This window comes from Trichosurus vulpecula, chromosome 6 (genome assembly GCF_011100635.1).
Source record: "Trichosurus vulpecula isolate mTriVul1 chromosome 6, mTriVul1.pri, whole genome shotgun sequence".
In the NCBI taxonomy this organism is placed as follows: Eukaryota; Metazoa; Chordata; class Mammalia; order Diprotodontia; family Phalangeridae; genus Trichosurus; species Trichosurus vulpecula.
Window position 1 is genome coordinate 32,068,121 of NC_050578.1, and position 22,910 is coordinate 32,091,030.

At 39.8% G+C, this 22,910-nt stretch overlaps 1 protein-coding gene across 1 annotated transcript in view; it reads right to left on the reverse strand.

Annotated features, from left to right (window-relative positions):
* Positions 1-22,910, reverse strand: part of FAT1 (FAT atypical cadherin 1) — a 160,873-nt gene that overhangs the window by 15,014 nt on the left and 122,949 nt on the right. The window contains 13 exon segments of the mRNA XM_036765408.1: positions 669-779; positions 988-1,141; positions 5,143-5,605; positions 7,316-7,473; positions 7,565-7,696; positions 7,845-8,646; positions 9,596-9,793; positions 11,563-11,706; positions 13,162-13,299; positions 14,325-14,539; positions 18,390-18,779; positions 20,333-20,566; positions 21,481-21,634. Coding sequence (XP_036621303.1) covers positions 669-779; positions 988-1,141; positions 5,143-5,605; positions 7,316-7,473; positions 7,565-7,696; positions 7,845-8,646; positions 9,596-9,793; positions 11,563-11,706; positions 13,162-13,299; positions 14,325-14,539; positions 18,390-18,779; positions 20,333-20,566; positions 21,481-21,634 — 3,293 coding nt within the window.

Here is a 22,910-nt window from a genome sequence, read left to right on the forward strand (position 1 = left end):
ATATCCCTCCAATAGAATGTAAGTTCCATGAGAGTAGGTGCCATTTTTATTTTGGTCTTTGTATTCATAAGGTCTAGCATAAAGCCAGTGTTAATAAATGTTTATTGAATTACTGAATTGATACAATTATATATAGGGGCATCTGTGGGGCAGGGCAGACTCACTTTAGATCACTCTTCCCTTTGTAGACAAAGACGAGCCCCTATGGTGATCATGTCTTCACATTCCATGTTATGTAACTTTCTAAGATAAGTTGTAGTGAAAGTCTTTACTGGGAGCTCCTTATATCAATATCATCATATGTCTAGTCCCTAATTCCTAGAGTTTCATTATGGAAAATCAACAAAGATGAGCGAGGTTCTTAGATCTGCCTGAATGACTTACTGATTGAAAAAATATTGTATTGACTGCCAATTGCACATCAATTATACATACTGAAAATGGTTTGTCCTTGACAAGTTTGCTGATTCACTTACTTTAAATCTTATCCAAACTAGTAATTTGCTTAGAATTATTTTTTTTCTTAGTACAAAAGTAAATTTTAATAGATTACTAAGTTATCACACACTTTATTTATATGACCCAAATTAGTTAGCTCTTACTCTATTCGTTAATCTGGAGGTTAGTACACAAAGCTACAAATGTAAAACATGACAAATTTGATTCACCTTTCTCCATGAAAACCAGCTTCGCATTGACAAATAGCACCATCCAAGCTGTCAAAGCAGGTCCCACCATTTTTACATGGCTCATCTTTACAATATGGACTCAGCTGACACCTGAGAAATCATAAAACTTCATCAATAATAATATTTCTGTTCCGGGGTCAAAAACCAAAAAAGTAACAAAAACAATCCACAATGATGAAATGAAAATAGAAACAAACAGAAAAATCAAGAAGCAAATGTGGAGTCCAATGGATGATGATAAAAAGCAGTAGTGAGCCCTAGAGGTTTAAAACTACCAGGGAAAGAGCAGCCAACATACCTCTGTCCAGTGTACAGGCCTCTGCACTGGCAGACAAAGTCACCATTGTCTCTAATACAAGTCCCACCGTAGAGGCAAGGATTGGAGGCACACGGGTTCACACTGATGTCACAATGTGTACCCATGTACAAGGCACTGCATTTGCAATAATAACCTACAAAAAACAAAAATTATGCTATAATATAATTCAAAATTTGCTAGCTTTTGCTTTCAAGTATAATAAAGGTAGGCTGAGATCTGTACTTTATTACCTAATAAAGGCTTCCTTTGCCTTTATGCCTTCTCATTCATTTACGATCAATTCTTAACCATCAGTGCTGTACAAAAGTGCAATGGGCCACCTTGGGTGGTAAGGAATTCCCTAGTAGAGGTCTTCATGTGAAGGTTGGATGACCACTTGTTAGAAGGAGAATTCCTGATCCATTATAGACTGGACTAAGTGGTCTCTGGAGTCCCTACCAACTCTGAGATCCTTTGATTACTTGAATCAAACCTACCTATTCTAGAATTTGTGAATACACAAAGGACTTGTTATTTCACCACTGTGGGGACATCAGTGAGGGACTTCCCGCTATAGACACAACCCGCTGGTGGCTTACTAGATCTGACCTGGGAAGTTGAGACCTAAGAGTTGCACAACTACAGTGTTAAAAGCAGAATTGGAATCCAGGTCTTCCTAATTCCATACTCAGCAACTCTACCAACTATGACACACCATTCCATACTTATTTAGAATAACTAGGGCAGACAGAAACTTAAGATTTAAGTCAGAAATATTTAGTTATCTGTGCTAATTTTTTTTTTTTACCTAGAATTTGGAGACAAATCTAAAACGACCAAAAAAAAGGAAATAGCATGTGGTTCTAAAACCATTACATTCACTTTTTTAAAAATATGATATCACATCTCCAAGTCCCTGTGGTAAAGTGTATCAGGCACTCTTTATACTCATATGCTAGACAAATTTCAAAGTAGACATTCTAAGCCTTAGTGTAGCTTTTAGATTGTGGCTCTTCAAAGTCGCTTGAATCCACCTTTCTTTTCCATTTCTACCGGCACCATCCTAATAAAGGTCCTTCATCACAAACATCAATTCAGAAAAAAGTATCCTAACAAGGGCTCGTATTCAGTCTACAGGAAAATGCTCCTGCCATAAAACATATCTTTTCTAATTGTCAAAGTTCAAGAGTTGGAAAGAAGGGACCTCAGAGAACCTATGTGGCATAGAGAACAACACGCTGGATGGACCTGGAGTCAGGTAGACCTAAACTCAAATTTGACCTCAGATACTTACTAGCTGTGTGACTCTGGGGCAAGACAGCTAGCCTACCTGCCTCAGTTTCTTCATCTGTAAAATGGGATAATAATTGCACCCACTTCGCAGGGTTATCTTGAGGATAAAATGAGATGGTTGTAAAGCACAATGCAAACCTTAAACTACATTGCTGCTAGCTATTACCATTATAATTGCTACCACTATTATTATTAAGTAGATGCCTTCAATAAATTCAAGTCAGTAGGAATAGATAAAGAATATCCTAGGGCACTAAAAGAACTACTGAATTACTTTCCACGTTCCTTGGATCATCATGAAGAATGGAAGAAGGACCACAAGATTAGAGAGGGATGTCTTCAAAGGGATGGTTTGTGAACATTTAGAAAAAGAAACAACAATCACGTTCATTACCTAGAACAAGTCAGGCCGGACTAACTTTGTTTCCTTTTCGCCAAGGTTACTGTGACTAGATTGTTTGATCATTAGAATGCTTGTTGATACACTAAACCTGCATTGCAGAAAAGCATTTCACAGTCTCTTATGTAATTCTTGTGGACAAGATGGACAGATGTGAGTTGGGAAATAATAAACTGGTGGATTCAAAACTGGTTAAATGATGGGACCCAAAGAGTAGTCATTAATAGACCGACGTCAACATGGAGGTAGGTCTCTTATCCATGGCTTTAGCTCTGTGCTGTTCGACATTTTCATGAATGACTCTGATAAAGGCATAAATGGCACACTAATGAAATCTGCTATCAGGGAGAGGAAACACATTAGACAGCAGAGATGGAAGACAAAGGATCTCCACAAGTCAGAAGATAAGCAAAATTTAATGAGTTAGAGTTTAATAAAAAAAAGAAATTATTAGATCTAGGGTTAAAATAACAGCAAAAATACTGCATAAATCACTGGATGTTGGGACCATAACATAACCATCAACAGGACATATTAAAAAAAAGATCTATTAATTTTAGTGGACTGAAAAGTTCAATATAAATCAACTTTGTGACCCAGGCAAAAGACTTACTGAAATCTCAGGCAGCACTGATAAAGGCATGGGGTCCAAAAGAAGGGAAGAAAGGTGGTAGTATTGTTGGGCTACGCCCTGGGTAGGTCAGATCTGGAGTGTTGTGTTCAATGCTTGTTGCCCCACAGTGGGAAGAACATTGACATAATGCAGCACATCCAGACTATGGCGAGGAGACTGAAGATCATCTCATGTGAGCATCAATGGAATAAAATGGGGTTGGTTATAAAGGAAAGCGATATGATATCTGTTTTTGAGCAGGGCAAAAGCTGTCATATGGAAGATGGACTGTAGGGGGCTGAAGTTGCAGAGTGGTGGATTTTCTACATATGTTTGTATACAATAAAATGCATACAAAAGTGGAATGGCCTGCCATGAGGAGGAGAGAGGGGGAGAATTAGCTTTTACATAGCACCTACTACGTTCAGGACGCTGCTAAACACTTTACAAACATTATCTCATCTGATCCTTACAACGATCATGTGAGGTAGGTGCCATCATTATCCTCATTTTACAGTTGAGAAAACGGAGGCAACCAGAAGTTAAGTTACTTGCCCAGGGTCAGACGGCTAGTAAATGTCTGAGGCTACGTTTGAACTGGGGTCTTCCTGACTCCAGGCCCAGCACTATATCCACCGAAAGGTCATGAGTTCATCAACACTACATTTCTTTAAGACAACTTCTTAGGAAGGTTGTAGGGAACCCAGTATTAGATGACTTCTGAGCCCCCACCTCCAACTCTTAAACTATTTACTGAACTGCATAAAATTTTTTTCATAAAACTATCTGAGGAAATAATGATGGAACCATGTTGATTGTTAAAACTCATTTTTCAACCAAGAAAAAAAACTTTTCTCTATTAACTATAATTTTTATATTATTCATTAACATATATAAAATATATCTTTATATATTTCATTTATATATAACTATACAACATATAAAATTATACATATACACATACATATGTGTACATGTGTGTGTAAAAATACATATGTAAATATGTACATAGATAGATAAAATACACTTTACCCTGAATGTAGTTGTGTAGCAGTCTGTGAGTCTATGTCATGAAATCTGAATTCATTAACCTGACTTTCTTACCACTACAAGGGGGAATCTCAATTTTTTCATGCAGGGCAGAAGGGAACATAAGGTGCACTTTATCACTGTCCTTTTAAAGGCTATTTTGAGGTTCTGGCTATGGGCCAGCTAAATATTGCCCAGGAAGTCAAATGACCCATTCCTCCCATTCCCTACTTCTAGTAACCAGCCAATGGGCACCATAGCAGCGACAAAAGGGATTCAGCAACTGTTGCAAATTCAAATGTTCACATGTTGTAGTGGGGGCTCCAGCAGTCCTTGTTCACGGTTCTATCGGCTTATACACCAGCGTTCCAAGGAAAAGCTGAAGTCTAGTCTCAGTCTGTGGGCTCAGTTCCAACTTTTCCTGGGCACGGAGCTTTAGGGGAATTTCAAGGTCAATTATGCCTTTGGTGTCTTCCACACTGGAAGGCAGGTGTTGAAGTGCATCCCTTCTGCCTTCCCTCAGCATGTGACTGAGACTTAGCAACAGATGCCCAGCAGTCAGACCAGCATCTGTTTCCTAAGCCCAGTTGCCAGGAAGAATTCTAAGGTCCGTAAAATCTGAGTGGCAAACGTTCCATCATTATATGTATGCACTGAGTGAATTCTTGTGCTGTACTGAAGGGCAATATCTGACTCTATCGTGATTTGGCTAAATATAGTAAGCACATCAAAAACTGATATAGGGACTTGTCCTAAATGGTGTGTTTGTGTGCCACATGTAGAATTTTAACAGCACCACAAAAAAGACAATAAAACCTACCTCCGCTAGGTGAGGGGTTACAAATGCCTCCATTCTGACAGGGACTACTGGAGCAATCTTCTATGGCCATCAACAAACATCCAGGTGACACATCGACATATTCCTCGATGTGGGCGTAACTTCTTGGTTTGCTGGTTAAAGGAAGTTCTTGACCATTCAAATAAATTGAGTCCATACAGCCTCTGAAACCATTGCTGACTTGAGGGCTTCTACCGGGCCTTGTGTCTTGCTGACGAATGTGGCCTCCAAAAAACACGTGATTATCCAGGTTCAGCGTCTTCAGTGTGCCTGGAGCTTTTCCTGATGCTGTGTGTACCCTGTCTAGAACAAGCCGGGCATAGTTCCCGTCCACTTCAAGGGACACAGAATGCCACTGCCCATCGTTAATTTGAATGCTTTGAACAGAGACGATTCCAGGCCCGCTTCCACAGTCAAATTTGTACTGAAGTCTCCCATTGTGAATCTGCAGTGAAAGACTACTATTAACATTCATGTTACTCTTCTGGAATTTTCAACTACTCCCTTCCCTTTCCCCCTATATTTATATAAGGGTGAGAGACTGGGGGGAAAAAGATTTTTGAATTAAGTACTACAGAGGGAACATATACTTGTCTGTGCCTAGCATACAGTAGGCATTTAATAAATGCTTGCCGAATAGATGGATTCAACCGTACAAAGAAACAAAATAGTTCTTTTAGGAATCTAAACACCAGATATAAACTACTCATCCAGGCAGTGTTTAAGAGTAATCAATACCTGTATACCATTACAGTTAAAGTACACATTTCAGCTAACATCGATGTTAGTCTGATGTTAAAGCACTGGTCACTGTCATTTTAAAGAGAGAAGATTCTTTAAGTGATGAATGGCTTGAATCCTGACAGTTGTAAGTCCAGATACGAAAGGCACATTCTCAGTTCTTCTCAAGATTTCATTCTTTTTGTTCAGTTGCTTTTCAGACTCTTCATAATCCCATTTTGGGGTTTTCTTGAAAAAAGATACTGGAATGGTTTGCCATTTACTTCTTCAGCTCATTTTACAGCTGAGGAAACTGAGGCAAACAGTGACTTCCCCAGGGTCACACAGCTAATAAGTGTCTGAGGCCAGACTTGAACTCACTCAGACTCTCCTGACTCCAGGGCTGACACTCTATCCACTGCGCCACTTAGTTACCCGTTAATTTTTTTAGCCTCTGAGATTTGGTATCCTAATCTCCCCTAGGCTGGAAGTGTAGTGATTACTCACAGCCCCAAACCCAATACTTTAAACATTTTCTATTTTTCCAACCTGGGTTGGTTCTCCCTCCTTAGGCAGTCTGGTGGCCATTTACCCCCAAGAGATGTTATCATACTGGTGCCAGACTCATCAAGGACCCCTAATCAGCCTTAACCCTACTGCAGCTCAGAAGCCCTGAACTCAATCCATCTTCTTCATGACACCAAGCAGCAGAGATAACTACAGATGCATGCTACAGTGCCCAGCTCAAGACTGAATATTAACTCTCAGGCAATGCGGATGTATACTTATGTGGTTGTTGCTGTTCAGTCATGTTCAACTCTTTGTGACTCCACGAACCACACTACACATGGGCTTTCTTGGCAAAGATACTGGAGAAGTTTGCCATGTCCTTCTCTGTAACTTATGTAGTTAGAAACAATATGTTTATGCATCAAAATGCCAAAATTAATTCTTAATAAATTATATTGCAACATCTACAACTACAAAAAAAATGAAGACTCATTTTACTATTCATGTCTGCACTAACATAATACTTAAATGTGGGATTTCACACTTCTGAAATGATGATAATTACGAATTTTATTCAAGAGAAGTATCTGGTGTAATGGTTGAAAAAGTTTTGGTGATGGAGTCAGAAAGCCTCTGAGTTCTAGTTCTGACAGTTACTAACCACTGTGACTGCGGGCAGGTCAACTAAGTTCTCTAAGGCTTAGCTTCTTCCTCTATTAAATGCAAATAGTAATTCTCGCACTACCTATCTTAGAAGGCTGGCAAGAAGAAAGTAATTTGCAAACCATAGATCAGGGGTAAAGGCAAACTATTACTATCACAATTACTGCTGTTGCGCGAAGAAAACTGCCAGACAAGTTTAGACTCTCAAGTGGTACATAAAGACATAGAGCCTTCCAGAAATAGGGAAAAGTGATGTGTGTACCTCTAAAATACTGTAGTCTGTTCCCCGAGCATACATAACAACTGCATGAGTGGAATAAGTCCGGAGCCTCATGGTGAGCTTCATTTCCAATTTGTTTTCATTTTCCATCAGTCGGTATTTGACAAAACTGTTCCCAGTAAACGTTACTGACGAACCAACTGTGAATCACAAAGAAACAAAGATGAAAACCAAAAGAAAAAAAAATCAAAGGGTAGTTTGGGCTTTGAAATACAGTAAGTGAAATCTCACCTGGACACTGGCCAAATTTGCCACCTGGGCACACACACGTATACTTTTCCTCTTCTGGATCAGCGATACATTCAGTACCTTCAGGACATGGATTGCTTTCACATCCATGATCAACCAATGGGCATTTTCCTTCTGGGGACAGGGAAGAATTGGAAGAAAGGATTCTTTTAGTTACAATAATTTCCACAGAAGTAGTAAATCTGATGTCCTCTTCTCCCACCTTACAAATGGATATACACACATGCAACAGTGATATTGACTTTGTGAGACACTCTCTTACCTCTACAAAGACACACAGCTGCTCGGTGGTGACGGGGACTGACAAAGCTCAGCCTGGCAGTGCTGTGGGTTGACATGACATTATCATCCAGAATCACCTTTTCATCACAGAATTTTGATGGACAGTCCAGACCTGCACACTGCTTGTGGAACACTTCCAAGATCCTCACTCCAATGATTTCTTCAATGTCAGCCACAGATGAGTTAATCTTGTGCAGGAGAACTTTCATTGAGACGTGGGCACTACCAGATTTCTCAACAAGCAGTAAAACATCCAGGTTTGACTGAGGCTCCGAGGGCTGCAAACTCACCACCTGTATGTCATTTCTCCGCACACCCAGGATATTCCGCAAAGCCCTCTGGAAGTTACGCCAATAGTCTCCAACAAACTCTTCAGGGGTGAGGTTGGCAAAGCGAATGGCGATGGTATGGTTGAGCATTTCTTGTGTGATCTGCCTGATGTGCACCATGATGTCGGCCATGGTAGTGAATTTTCCGTCAGTCACCGAGACGTTAAGGAGGTATTGTCCCATGTCTAGCTTTTTGTGGGCTATCAGTTTACCACCTGTGCTGGAGACGGAGAAAAGGTTGTCCATTTTGGGATCAAGACTGTATGTTAAGGTGTCGTAGACATCTTGGTCTGTTGCATGGATCTTCCCAATGACACCACCTGAATATTCTTCCCCAAAGGTGGTAATGAAAATCTCCAGCGGCAAAATGGCAGGGGGATAGATGCTTTCCTCAATAACCCTAATGTCGATATATGCCAAAGAAGACAACTGAGGTTTTCCATTGTCTGCCACCTATAAGAAAAAGGAAAAGTCACTGTTTTGATTGTTCCCAAATCTTTTAATGGAAACTTCCCATAATCAAGCTCCTATCAGTTGGACTATCTTAGTACCCCTTCTCAAAATAATGGTTTTAAATGCATAAAGTAAAATAAGATTAGAAAGGAAACCAATTATATTGAAATATAAGTATCAAAATGTTGAAAAAAATAAGTTCACAGATTCCACATTACAATGGATTCTAAGTGGCTAGATAGTACAGTGGACAGAGTATTGGACTTGGGAGTCAGAAAGACCTAGTTTCAAAGAATGCCTCAGACATTAAACAGCTGTGTGACTCTGAACAAGTCACAATCTCTCAGCCTCAGTTTCTTCATCTGTAAAATTGGTTTAAGAATCTCACCTACCTTATAGAATTCTTGTGAGAACCAAAGGAGATAATATATGCAAAACGTTGCAAAATGTTGTAAAATGTGTCCACCTTAAAGTGCTACATAAATATTAGTTTTTCTTATTCTAAAGCAACGTCATAAGCGAGCTTTCTTATACTTCATTTCATCCTAAGAAAATCAACATCCTTTTATAGCACTTATTCTAAAGCATTCTTAAAGGCAGCTCTCTTCAGATGGAAATGGGACTGTAGCAATTTGTTTACTGTGAAAACGAGGTTAGAAAAACATTACTTGAAAAAGGTAATTCTTTGTAAGAGAAGGTATCATGTGAAAATAAGCAGATAGGAGAAAATATGAAGAGAAGTGACCTAAGAACTCCAGTCACCATCTTGGTAAAGGTAAGAAAATGTTCATGGTTCATGCTCAAGTGCAAGGAGACCATCAACTAACTAAGGGGGTAGGGAGTGACAGGGCAGTTAAGTGGGGATAACAGGAAGGGGTATAGACAAGCTCTTAAAGGAACAACACATCAGTGATCATAAACCAACCGTGAAATCAGTTAAAGGCAGTACCTTGACATGAAGGAAGTAATGATCCTTTACTTTTCTCTTTATGGCCGTTGAAGTTATAAGGACTCCTTCTTGGTTAACATCAAATGCTTTCTCTTCATTTCCACTCACGATAGAAAAGAAAAAAGGTGGGCCATTATGGGAAGAATCCTTGTCAGTCACCACCAACTGCAAGACGCTGACACCCACAGGTTTGTTTTCCTATACAAATTTATCAAAAATCAAACATATGCAACTACTTACAAATAAATTAAATGTTAATTGAGGGCATGTGTCATGCTCTGTCTTGCCTCTGCCTCTTAAATTTCCCAGCTTCCTTTAAATACAGTCTAAAGTCAAATCCTATAGAAAGCTATTCCCAACTCCCCACCCCACCGCTGGCATCCTCTACTCTGCATATGTCTTCTTTGCACCTAGTATTTACACAAGAACATCTGATCCTTGAGGGCAACAATTGTTTTTGCCTTTCTTTGTACTCTTAACCCTTAGCATGGTACCTGCCACATGGTCAGTATTTGCTGTTTGTCCTTGGTTCTTGAAGAGGACCATGACATCAGGGAGGTGGTGCCAAGACATGCAAGTGAACTGGATTTCAGTGAGAGAGGTCTGTTCAAGGTCACCAGCCTCACTTTCTCCTCCGGAGCCATCTAGGTCCAGTGGCCAGATATGGATCAGGATGACTGGAGATAGCCCAGGATGCAGTGGGGGACCTTGGCCTTTACAACCTAAGGTCTTTAACAGGTCTCAGTTTGACTAAGAGGTCAGAACTTTAATAAATGCTTGATCAAATGATTCAAAGAAAAAGTCCTATGGAACTGGAGAATCATTTTGCTATTCAGAATGTTTGGTCCATGAAGAACATCTATTTTTTCTTTTTCTTATTTTGAAGTGTAACTTTAAAAAAGTTCCCAAATGAAAGAATTTATAATTTGAAATACTGTTTGCACATAGTGGGCATACAATAATTATTTGTCGGATTGGACTGTGCAACTGTCCTTCAAAGTACTCAATAACATTACAAATGAATGCTTCTGGGCTTGCTTTAAGAACAAGAAGATAATATAGAAGCTGTTAGAATTCATCCTGTCACTCACTGGACCAGAGAAGGAAAGAAAGCTGGGTCAGAAGCAAACAGGAAGGCCAATTCTCTGGATGGCTAAGGGGGTGGGGGCAGGGAGGCATCAAAGGAACCTGCTTAAATTTAGGAGTAGGAGACCTTCCCTAGCCCCATAGCCCCTCACTCTCTAGCTCCTACCCCAGGCCATGAAGCTGACATCAGTGACTCAGAGACTTCTGAAAAAAATCAATAATTCTGTGGCCATTCGGGTATGCTTGTGTATGCCCAGCTACCCAAAGATATCAATCTACCAATTGATAAGTGCTTATGAATCACCTACCCTGTGCCAGGCACTGAGCTAGGGCCTGGGGATACAAGCACAAAGAATGGATCAATCCCTACTCACAAGAAACTTGTCCATATAAAGATGTTTATAGCATAAATATAAAATGAACAAATGCAAAGATACAAAATAGGTAATTGTGAGATAGTCTGGGAGGGATGGTGCTAACAGTAAGGGGGCAATCAAAAAGGTTTCACGCAGAAAATGGTGCTTAAGTTCTGTTTTAAAGGAAGAGAGGAAGTACATTCCAAGGATGTGGTACACCAAGTTCAAAAGCACTGAGACAGGAGGTGGAATGTTGGGTTAGGTTCTGCAGTGTTATTGGTACATGTAGGTATATTATGGATTAAACACATACATGTGTTCATAGACATATGTACATTCTTATTCACTCGTGTGTGTGTGTGTGTGTATGTGTGTGTTTATCCATCTACATCTGTGCATATAATGGATTCACCCTCACTGGAGGCCTCAATGCAAAGGTTGGATGACCGCTTCTCAAGGATATGACAGAGGGGATTCTTTTTTCCTTTGATTCAGATTCTGTGTTATGACTCTCGGTGAGATTACCTGCATGATTATGCTATAGTTGCCCTTTGAGAAAACCGGAGGATTGTCATTAACATCAGATACGTCGATATTCACAGTGGTTGTGTTGACTCTGGGTGGGCTGCCATTATCAGCTGCTTGAATTCTGAGTGTGTAACCTGAAATCTTTGGAAAAACAAAGACAAACTTTTTTTTAAATCCAGAGCAATCTATAATCTTAATTCCCAAGTTCACGTAAATGATGGAAAAGCAGACTAGCAAGAATGTGATTCCTTTCCCATATATTGATAATGTCATCAGTGTCCAGGCTAGAAAAGTACCATTTCAAAAGTTCATCTGTCAGTTATTTATTTGGAACATGGTACCCATTTCCCCACACGATGCCTATATTAATTCCCAACGTGGCCAAAATACTTTCCATTAGAATTTTTAGGAGTAGAAAACCATACTTGATATACAGTGAATTAAACAAAACAAACATGAATAAATTAATAGACAATGAATCTTGAGGTTAAATGAATGCCCATCCTCCTCCTGAGGCTCACATCTACTTTTGGTCAACTGGCCCTAGCAAAGTACCAGTTGAACAGGTAAGAGTATTTTTTCATACTCTTTCTGGCTAAACTTCACCCAGAATTTCTCCTTCTCATTTACCCCATGAGCTTTAGGCTTTGCCTATGTTACTACCTTGTGATCTTGGCTCCTAAGACTACCTGGGAAATGAGCCAAGAATTAAGACTTCTTTTTCCTAGCGTCCAAAGGGAGAAGAAGATATATCACTTGACTCTTCTTTGGATGATCTACCTCTCCTTCAAATGAATGATGGGAAGGACTTAAGATGGCTGGTCTCCAGCCCAGTGATGGTACAATCTCACTCCAGCCCACCATTGCACTGGCATCTACACAGACCTTTACTTCATCTCATGGACATAATTTAGAAATATTTTATCCATGTTTTCAATCATCACTGTCACTGTCACTCTGCAGTGATTTTCTTTTCCTTCCCTCCAGAAACAGAACCCTCTCTGGTACAGTTAGGGTAGGAAAAAAAAAGAACATCTGATCCTGTATGAAAATTTATGTCTCATTCCCCACCTGGAATTTGTCACCTTTCTTCTGAGAGGCCTAAGGTAGGTACAGATTCTGAGAACCATCACTTCCTTGACATTACAAATGGAACCTGATAAAATTCTGCACCACTAGAATATCCTCTTCCATTTGTTCCTTTTCTAAATCCAAATCATTCCTGAGGTCCTAGCTCAAACACCTTCTCCTCTAAGAAGCTTCCCGAGATCACGCCATCTGAGAGTGTGCTCTCCTTCCTCTCCACTTGGGAGTATTCTTACCTACACATGGGTTACTTTGTACTATTTCTTGTGTGTGTGTCTGCTCATTTAACTCTTGGGACTGACTGTTACTTTTCTTCTGGTGTGATGATAACTTCTCTTCCCAACTAGACTCTAAGACCCCTGAGAGCACACAATTCTTGGAGCTTTTCACAATCCCAATCACAGCTCCTTGCTGGTACCCAATAAGTGTATTATTGTTTGACTTTTAACCCATCCACAAAATTTACATAACAACAACAAACAAACAAACAACAACACCAGTTTCACTTACCATTTCTCGATCTAGGAGTTGAGTCACTTTTATTTCTCCTTTTACAGGATCAATCGTAAATGGGTTCCCCTGGTTGCCGTCTATGATTGAATAGTGAATGTGACTGTTTGAAGGTCCGTCAGCATCATCTGCCATAACCTAGAGAATAACATAACCTTGTTTAGAATTGCTCTTGAGATGGACTTACCGCTAGCAAACACACTCACAGTAAGAGAAGGCAGTTGTCTGAAACAGTGTTCTCAAAGCCAAAAAAACTTCCCCAAGACCCCTACCTCTTAAGATTACAGTTAGCATTCCACTAGGGAAGCAAATACACACACACACACACACACACACACACACACCACATATGTATGTATAGATGTGTGTGTATATGCATATATACATACATGCATATACACACACACATTTATAGCTTATCTACAAACACACACACAAGGGATGTCCATATGTTCTAGACTCGTGATTTTCATTTTAGAGGGAACTCTCAGGTCAGAAAGCTTTCTATCCATGGTGGTCACCACCTTCCCTCCAACTTAAGAATCTCCAAGATCAGGGACATGACTCGAGCACCGAGAGGGTGATTTGTCCAGTTTGTGTCTGAGGTCTGAGGCAAGACTCAAACCCAGGTCTTCCTGTCTCCAAGGCCAGCTCTCTATCTACCTCACCACACAATACTCCACTTGCATATACAGTTACCCCTTCCACACTGAGGCTTTTTCCATCATGGTTTTGATATATCATGGATATCAGCATGAGAAATTAAATGGGAATTCTGGGGGCAGTTTGTGGAAGCTGCAGATAACATGAGAAGGCCAGCAGATGACATAAAGCCTATAAGCAAATATTTAACCCAAATTTTACAATAAGGTACTGTAAACACTTGATAAAAGAAAAAGAAAAAATTCAGACTTCTTCTCTAGTATGAAGGGAAGACCAAAAAATTTTATGTGGATTTTCCAGATTGTATGGGTACCACAACCCTAACTCCCTCAACGTGGAAGAGATAACTGTATAATTACAGTTAAATACCAGTTAATACGCTGATAACATTTTAATGTCTTATATGGGTTTGTAAGCAAGATAATCTCACAGGAATCTCACGCAAAGACAAAACACATGAAATCATGGAGGAAGGAGGGAAAGAAAAGCGTAATGCATACAGTAACAACAGACTGTTCAAGAACGGCATCTTCGCTGATCACTGCGGTATAGGTGTCCTGGCTGAACACTGGGGCGTTATCGTTGACATCTGTGACATTAACATTCACTGTTGTGACATCGCTCAGAGAAGGCGTGCCTCCATCAGTGGCTTCGATGGTCAGGTAATATTCATGAGAACTTTCATAATCCAAGTTGTCAATAATAAATATAGCTCCTATGAAGGAAACAAATAGAAATACTTTTAAGTTGTTAAAGGGATAACACCATTCTCCTAAGATGATCTCTCAATTTGTGACTTTTAAACAAGCCAAAAACATTCACATATCTTCTTTATAGAAATGAGTCTCTTCACCAGTGTACATATAATTTTTCATTTCCAAATACAATATTCTGAAAATATGAACATTCCTCTAGAGACCTTCTTTGTCTCTTACCCGCCTACTTTTCTCCACTATTTTCTGGGTAATTTTTGCTTCATTACATCTAAATTATTTTCTGGGCTCTTAAAAACTCAACTCGATTCCACAATGAATCAAGAAAGCCAGCTCAGCTGTAGCATGTAATCAACCTGGAGAGGCCAGGGCCTGATAAAAAGTTGTTTAAGTACCATGTATCTGCAAGAATTATGCTAAAGAACAGAGGATAAAATGATAAAATCAGAGACCCCATTTCTTAGCACAGTGCTTGGCACATATGTAAGGGCCTAATAAACACTTGCTGTCAAACTGACACAGACTTTGCCTTCAAGTGGGGAGAGATTTACAAAATAACAGGAGAGGAAGAAGTATTGACACAGATAACTAACATACAAGGTCGAATGTAAAAAACCCAAGGGAGAGGCAAAGGGCTATATATAAAACTCTACGGAGAAATCACTTTTGACTGAAGCAATCAGGAAAGGTTTCATAGAACAGGTGGTACCTGAATTGGTCCTTGAAAGAAGAGAAATATTTCAACAAATTGTGATAGGATAACGGGGCATTCCTTCATCCTCTACCACTCTGTCCCTGAGGCCAGATCATGCACAGCCCATGGTGGGGGGAAGAAGGCCACCATTAGGAGGGATCCTTCTTCCCCTGTCCCTTGCCTCAATATGGGAGAGGAAGGAGGGTTCTGTCCCCCCCTCTCCCCAGGCCACCCAACCTCCATTTAGGCCTTAAGTGTCACATGATACCCCTCTGTCTCAATCTTATTTTCAATGCTCCTTTTCATCTTGTCTCCTCCTGGCTGACCAGTGAACCTCCCTTCCCACTTCCAAATCCCTTCCTCCATCCTCTGCAGGAGGAAGCCCAGAATCCCTGCTTCCACCTGGATCCTTAGGCCCACTGTCTCCTGAGCAGCAAACATGGCTGTTCACACAGGTCCAATGAAGGATGCTATGATCCTACTGGAAAGATAGATGCTCTCCAGGCCTCATCATCTGTCCTCTCTCTGTCCTCCAAAGCTTTGATCACTGCCATATGACCTGCCCTGAAGATCCTTGGGGCTTGCCATCTATCTGACTGTGAATCCTGAGAACTCCAGGGTCTTCCTCCCTAATCCTGCAGTTGAATTTCTTATGTGCTGTCTCCTCCAATAAGAGGGTGAGCTCCTTGAGGGCAGGGATGGTCTCACTTTTCTATTTGCATCTCCAAAACTTATTCTAGTGCTTAGCACAAAGTAAATACCTAATAAGCTTTTCATTTGTCTTTTATTCTTTTGCAGATGTAAGCAAAAGCCTGGAGATGACTGGGTAGGAGGAGACTAGAGGATGGTGAGTAATTCATTTGGGGGGAGATTCAAGTTTTCTGAAAGGCAACGGTGTAAAATAAAGCCCAAAAGGCAGGTTGAAGTCAGGGGCCCAGCACAGAGTCTTGAATGATACTTTATCTAATTATCAGTGAAGAATCACGGAAGTTTCCCAAAGCAGGAGTAATGAGATCTGAACAATGCATTAGAAAGATTATGCAAGAAACAGTAAAGGATAGGTTTGAGAAGGGAGAGACTGGAAGACAGAATAGCAGTGATGACAGTCATGACAGAAGTCATGAAAGACCTGGACTAGGGTACTTAACAGTGGGAGGAGAAAGGAGGGGATAGAGGCTACCTAAAGGGACTGGAGCTAGATTTTGTAGTCCAAGAATCTGAGTTCAAAATCTGGCACCATTACTTACTATTTGTTAACTAACAAGAGCCAGTCAACAAACCTCTCTGGCCTCTAGCTTCCTCATTTGTTTAAAAAACAAAGAATCAAGAGAAAGCAAAGGAAGGAGGAAAGGAAAGGAGGGATAGAGGAAGAGAAGAAGGGAGGGAGAAGGAAGAAGAAAGGAATGGAGGGTTGGAGAGAGGAAGGGAGAAAGAAAAGAAGGAAGGAAGGGAGAAAGGAAGAAAAAAGGAGGTTGGAATGGAGGGAGGGAGGGTTAGCTCAGATGACCTCTAAAGTCCTTCCAGACCTAAATCTATGATCCTAAGGAAACTGATAGGGGTTGGAAATGAATGGATATAAGGAAGGACTGATGAAAAAGGAAAAGCCAAGATGAAATAGAGGTTTTGAGCCCAGGAAGTCTTTTGGTTCCCTTACTCGAAATAGTGAAGTGAAAGAAAGGAGTAATTTCTCAAAGGGCGGGGCAGGATGTAATGATAGACAGAGGAGTGAAGTAGCACCATTGGGGTGCAGAGAAAGGAGACTTGATTTTGGAGTCCAAGGACCCAGGTTAGGCAATCAACAAATTTTTATTAAGGTCTTACTATGTGCCAGGCAACTGGACCAAGCTCTGGGGATACGAATGTGAAGAATGAAACAATATTCACTCTCACTTTCTCTAGGACTCACTTTCCTCACTTGTAAAGTAAGGATTAGATGATCCTTAAAGTCTTCTTGGTTTTAAATCCTCAGATCAAATACGAAACAAGCCAAGGGCTACCACCCACATGAAATCTTTCCCTGTCCCCCAAGAAACTGGTTTTTACCTATTCTGTACATATTTGCATTTATATCACAGTATGGGTTGTTTTTCCAGATACTATAAGTCATCTTGCACTTTTGGCTCTGCCTAGCACAGCGCCAGGCATATAGTAAGGTGCTTAATTACTGACTTAATTATTGACTCACTGATTCTCTTAAACTTAAAAGAAATGACCTTACGGCTGGAGTAGTGAAATTCAATTTTCACCAGGGTCACATTTTACAGCATTCTGAAGACCACATACATTTAGACTTCCCATCTTAATGTGTGCTGAAGTTACACCCTCTGCCCTAACTGGCAGCCCAACAGAAAATATGATTCAAAACATTTCAAATGCTTGAAGAAGGCCTTAAGTGATAAAGGACCATATCACTTGGAAGAACAGTCACTTAGTGTCTGCTATAGAAACTTAGATTATGGAGAATGAAACTGATGAGTCACCAGCAGAGCTGATTTTCCTATCAGATGAGTTCACTATGGAGAAAAACAGGGAGCTAAGGAGGGAAACTGTTTTCAATTAAGTCTATTTCTCCAGCCCTGACTGAAAGCAACTTTGCAAAAATTCTAACCATATTAACGCTCTAAATCCAATGACAATTTTCTCATAGGGTTGTGTTTTTTTTTAAGTAAATCAAATATACCAGACATGTATTTTCTTTTTATCCATGTAATTTAAGACTTTTAAAGGATCTTCACAACTCCTTTTTAGCTACTACTTAGGTAAAATAAAAATGAACAAGCTTGGTGCCTTATCTCTTTAGAATTCTCTCTCACACACATGTGTATTCATATATAAATGTATAAGGGGCAGCTAGGGGGTGCAGTGAGTAGAACACTGGCCTCGAAGTCAGGAGGACCTGAGTTCAAATCCAGCCTCAGACACCTGACACACTTACTTAGCTGTGTGACCTTGGGCAAGTCACTTAACCCCAATTGCCCTGCTTTCCCCTCTCCAAAAAAAAACCATATGTAAACATATAATTTGTACAAATGTTTATAAGTACATAATTATATAATATACGAAATGATGCATCATGTAATTTAAGAGGACAACCCATAAGAAGCTAACTATTTAGTGGACTGACAGAAGGTTTCTCTTTGTGACACGTGCTAAGATACCTGTTGTAGAATCGATGCTGAATTTCCCATGCTCATTGCCGCTGATGATTGCGTAAGTGATCTCTGCATTGGCTTCAATATCCCGGCTGGCCGCATACACCTGCAGAACCTCCGTGCCAACGAGGATGTCCTCGGGCACCGTGGCTCCGTACTCACGATATTCGAACACAGGTGGGTTATCATTTATATCCAGAACAGATACGACAACAGTGCCGGTAGCAGTCAGCCTCCTCGGCACACCCTGATCTACAGCTTTCAAAATCAGATTGTACACAGCCTGTAACTCCCGGTCCAAAGGCTTCTCCAATCGGATGATTCCAGATGATTCATCGATAGAGAACTGCCCATCTGCAGAGTTCACCAATGAGTAGGAAATCTTGTGATTTAATCCTAGCCAAAAATATAAAATAAAAAATTATAATTATATATCTATATCTATATACGGATATGTGTGTGTTTGTGTGTCCATAAAAACAAAAGCACATTAGGAATGTCTCCACATTTTAAGATGCTTTATTAAAAGAAGCTCTTCCTCTAAAGTCTAAAGTGGGGGACTTGAAAGACTGCAAAAGCAAGGTTTTTTTTAAAGTGCAAGGAGAAAATATTTATATTAAAGTAAATCTCTAGCTTATTTCCTCTACATTTAGAGAATCCACCCCAAATGTTCACATGGACTATCTGGGCCTCGATCTGTAGTACAGCATTCCAAGCCCATACCGGTCTGATCAGCCACAGTTGGACACACTGTGATATGCTACATCACATAGTGATGTCAAATTGGTCCTCTTTGAGAACAAAGGACAACAACCAACTAGGCTTATTACACTTGTAACTACTACAACACACTCAAAAATAGCTTTTTGCCTTTCTGGTCAAAGTTAACCAACTTTTCCTGATCTGTCTAAGAATTACAAATAACACCATGAGAAAACGCATGGCTCTTTGGAAATCTGAAGTACAGTGGGGTGTCAAATTCCAAGACATACTACAGAGCCATCCTTAATAATCCAGTATTAACTAATTCCACTGATGAGTAATTGCCCTCTTTGCCATTCTCAGACACTTTAGTGCCGTGATCAAGAAACATATAACTTTAACTTCGTGTCAAAATGCTTTGAAATTAAACTGCCAGGCCCTGCAGCACTGTTCTTAAAAGATATTACGACTTGCTTCATGAAATTTGACACTTCTCAAAGTCTGGTGTTGTTAAATACCGAAAGAAATAATTTGCTCCTGTCATTCTCCTATAAAAGAAACTCTAAATTCTGCATAATAACACCTCCCATTTATATAGCGCTTTAAGGTTCTCAAAGCACTTGACATGTCATTTAGAGCTCAGGTACAAGATGCCAAGCAGGATGATGAGAATTTATATTTTTTTATAGAGTTCTAAGGATCACATAACACTTTTCCTCACAACGGCTCTGCGAGGTAGATAGCAAAAGCATTATCATCTCCATTTTACAGATGACAAAACTCAGAGGAATTAAATGACTTGCTAAGATACATAACTAGTAAATGGCAAGCCATGAAGTAAACTCAGGTCACCCCAAGTGCAGTGATCTCTATCATTTTTGTATTTGTAACACAAGGACCTAGAACAATGCCTGGCCCACAGTAGGTGCTTAATAAACGCACAGTGACTTGACATGCCCACAATGATAGCTAGCTAGTAACTGGAGGCAGGATTCAAATTTCCAGACTCCAAGTCCAGTGCTTTTTGCCACTTCAGTTTTTTTTCACCTGAGAAATGAAGGGACTGGAACCAGTGAGCTCCAAGGTCTCTTCGAGTTATGATCCAGTAAGGGAAAGAATAGGAAAAAACATGTATTTATACAGCACCTACCATATGCCAGGCACTGTGCTAGGTGATCTTTACAAATACTAGTATTATTTGATCCTCAGAAAAATCCTACAAGGTAAAGAGAAGTTAAGAGACTTACCTGCATCTGCATCAGTGGCCTGAACTCTCGTCAATGGTGTCTTGGGTTCAGTGTTTTCAAACACCGTAATGGTGTAAGGCTCAGCTGAGAATTCTGGGGCATTATCATTGACATCTTCCAACGTGAAGACAACACTCATCCGGCAGAATCGCCCTCCTCCATCTGTAGCCTTGACTAAAAGATCATAAACTGCTTGCTGCTCGCGATCCAGGGGAGCAAATGTTCTCAATTCACCTAAAAAACAAACAACACACGCTAAAGAAAGAGCCTCACTTGAAATCTGAGAAGAGATTTTTGCCATAGTCCTCTATAACATCATGTCTATTCATGACCCCCCCCCCTGCCCCCAGCCCCCTGCTTTGCTTCTGCATGCATACCACCTGAATAAATAGCCTTCCTTCGGTGAGCAATTTTATCAATGCCTGAGTGAACAGCTGCACCAGCCTGACAAGTCGCAGGTTCACAAACTGTGCCAGTTGCTGGGGTTTTTTAAGATTCAAAGCAAGGGCCTCTTATGGATTTCCAAAATTCCGCCAGTAAAATGTCTATTTAACTCATCCAACAACATTTGTATATCATAGAATTATGAGTTCTACTATAGAGCCCAGATTTTTACGTTTATGACTAGTTCTGCGAGAAAATACCTAACAAGGATAGTATTAGTGACAGACTCTTAATGGAGCGAAATTTGGGAGGGAGGGCAAAGATGCCAGCAATTAAAGACCAAATTAAATGCCATTTGTTATTTTAATTATGAGTATTCCAAATTACATGTTTATGATAGCTAATTGATGTATCAGGAGAGAAAATAAAGTCAAAATAATGCAGAATATCAGTAATAAAAGGGCCAAAGAAGCAAACTCAAGATATGACTTTTAAGTTGAAAAAAAAAAAACTAAGTTGATACAGAGTCAAAGAAAACTTAAATTATAGCCTCATGGAGATTTTTCTTGGTTATTTAACTGTTTTTTTTTTCCTCCCATAGGCTCTTTTATTAGACTTAAAAAATGTCACTTATGTAACATCAAAAAAATACATAAAAAGAGCAAGACAAGTTATTGGAAAAATTGCTGAGAATGACCTGCTTAATTGTATTTGACTCTGTGAGAAGCTGCAGTTCATTTGTAGCCAAGCATCTTTTTTTTTACCTGTATCTGCATTTAGTTTGAATTTTTCTGCACCAGGACCAGACAACGTGTAAGTAATTTCAGCATTGGAGCGGATATCTGCATCTATAGCAGAGACCTGCATGATCAGTTTCCCAGGAAGAGTATCTTCAGGAATCGTGTCTGAATAGGCACTCTAAAACATTTGAAAGGGGGGAAAAAGATGAATTCGGGATATTTATCAGGGAAACATCTAAGCCATTTTCAGTGACAGTTCATAACACATGACTAAGAGAATTAACTGCTAAAAATCAAAATCAACATTTTTCTTGCTCTACACTATTAAGCAAGTTAATTAAACAGTATTATACACATGATAAATTTTATCCAATTAGGAACTACAAAACACAATAAGCAGCTAGGCAGCTCTGAGGATGGTTTTTTACCAGAAGTTCAAATTTGCATTTATACTTCAGAATATATTTTGGATGGGAAGAGACAGTATGGTGTCAGAGACAGAGAGCCTGTTTCATAGTCAAGGAGACCTCAGTTCAAGCCCCATGTCTGACACATATTGCTAGTGTGTGACCCTGGGTAAGCCCCTTCACCTCTGGACGCCAACCTGCATTGGTGGAGGCAGTTTCCTAAGTAGGAGGTCTCCATAATAATGAAAATACAAGTGCTAGTCAAAAAATTTTGGATAACCTAATTTGTTAAAAGCAGTTTATCACTTAGCTTTACCCTAGTGATCTTAAAGAGAAATTTTAAGCAGCCTATCTTGTCCAATGATATTCTGTACAAAAGAAGATAAATACTGAATTTTTATAACCATAAAAACCTTATTTATTTTTATGGTCATGTACACACATATATACATTAGTCATCAGTACTAGATATTTTAGAGTTTATAGTACAAACAATATACATGCAAAGTCTAGATTTTTATGAGTTCAGTTCTGTAACATCAAGAAGACTATTTGCAAATACTCAACATTTTGCTCTTTAAAGTGCTGTCAAATGTGAAAAAAGCGAAGAGATACTGAAAATGTCAGACTAAAAAAGAAAACTCTTCGTTTCTGATATATGAGGGCTTCTTCTCAGACCCATAGTCTAGAACCCTATGTGGCAGATTCCCACCTTCCACAAAGCCTCGGTTTTTCTGAGTACCCCATTTCCTGCCTTCAACCTAGAGTACAACCTCTCCCACGCACTACCTCTGATCCCTGTTTCCCAGACCTCTTCCTAGTCCCCCAGACTCCTGGCTTCACTCAACACAGACCTTGTCATCATCTACTTCCAATACTATTCTCCCAGTCAACTCCTTCAATCCCAACACTCCTACTGTCTACCATATTCATGTACCAATTCCCAATCTACGTCATTGTTACCAGTCATGTTCTGAGGAGCTTCAGCTCCAGCTGTAAAGAGCGGTTGGAGAAAGGAAGGTAAACCCATTTCCAGATCCACAACAA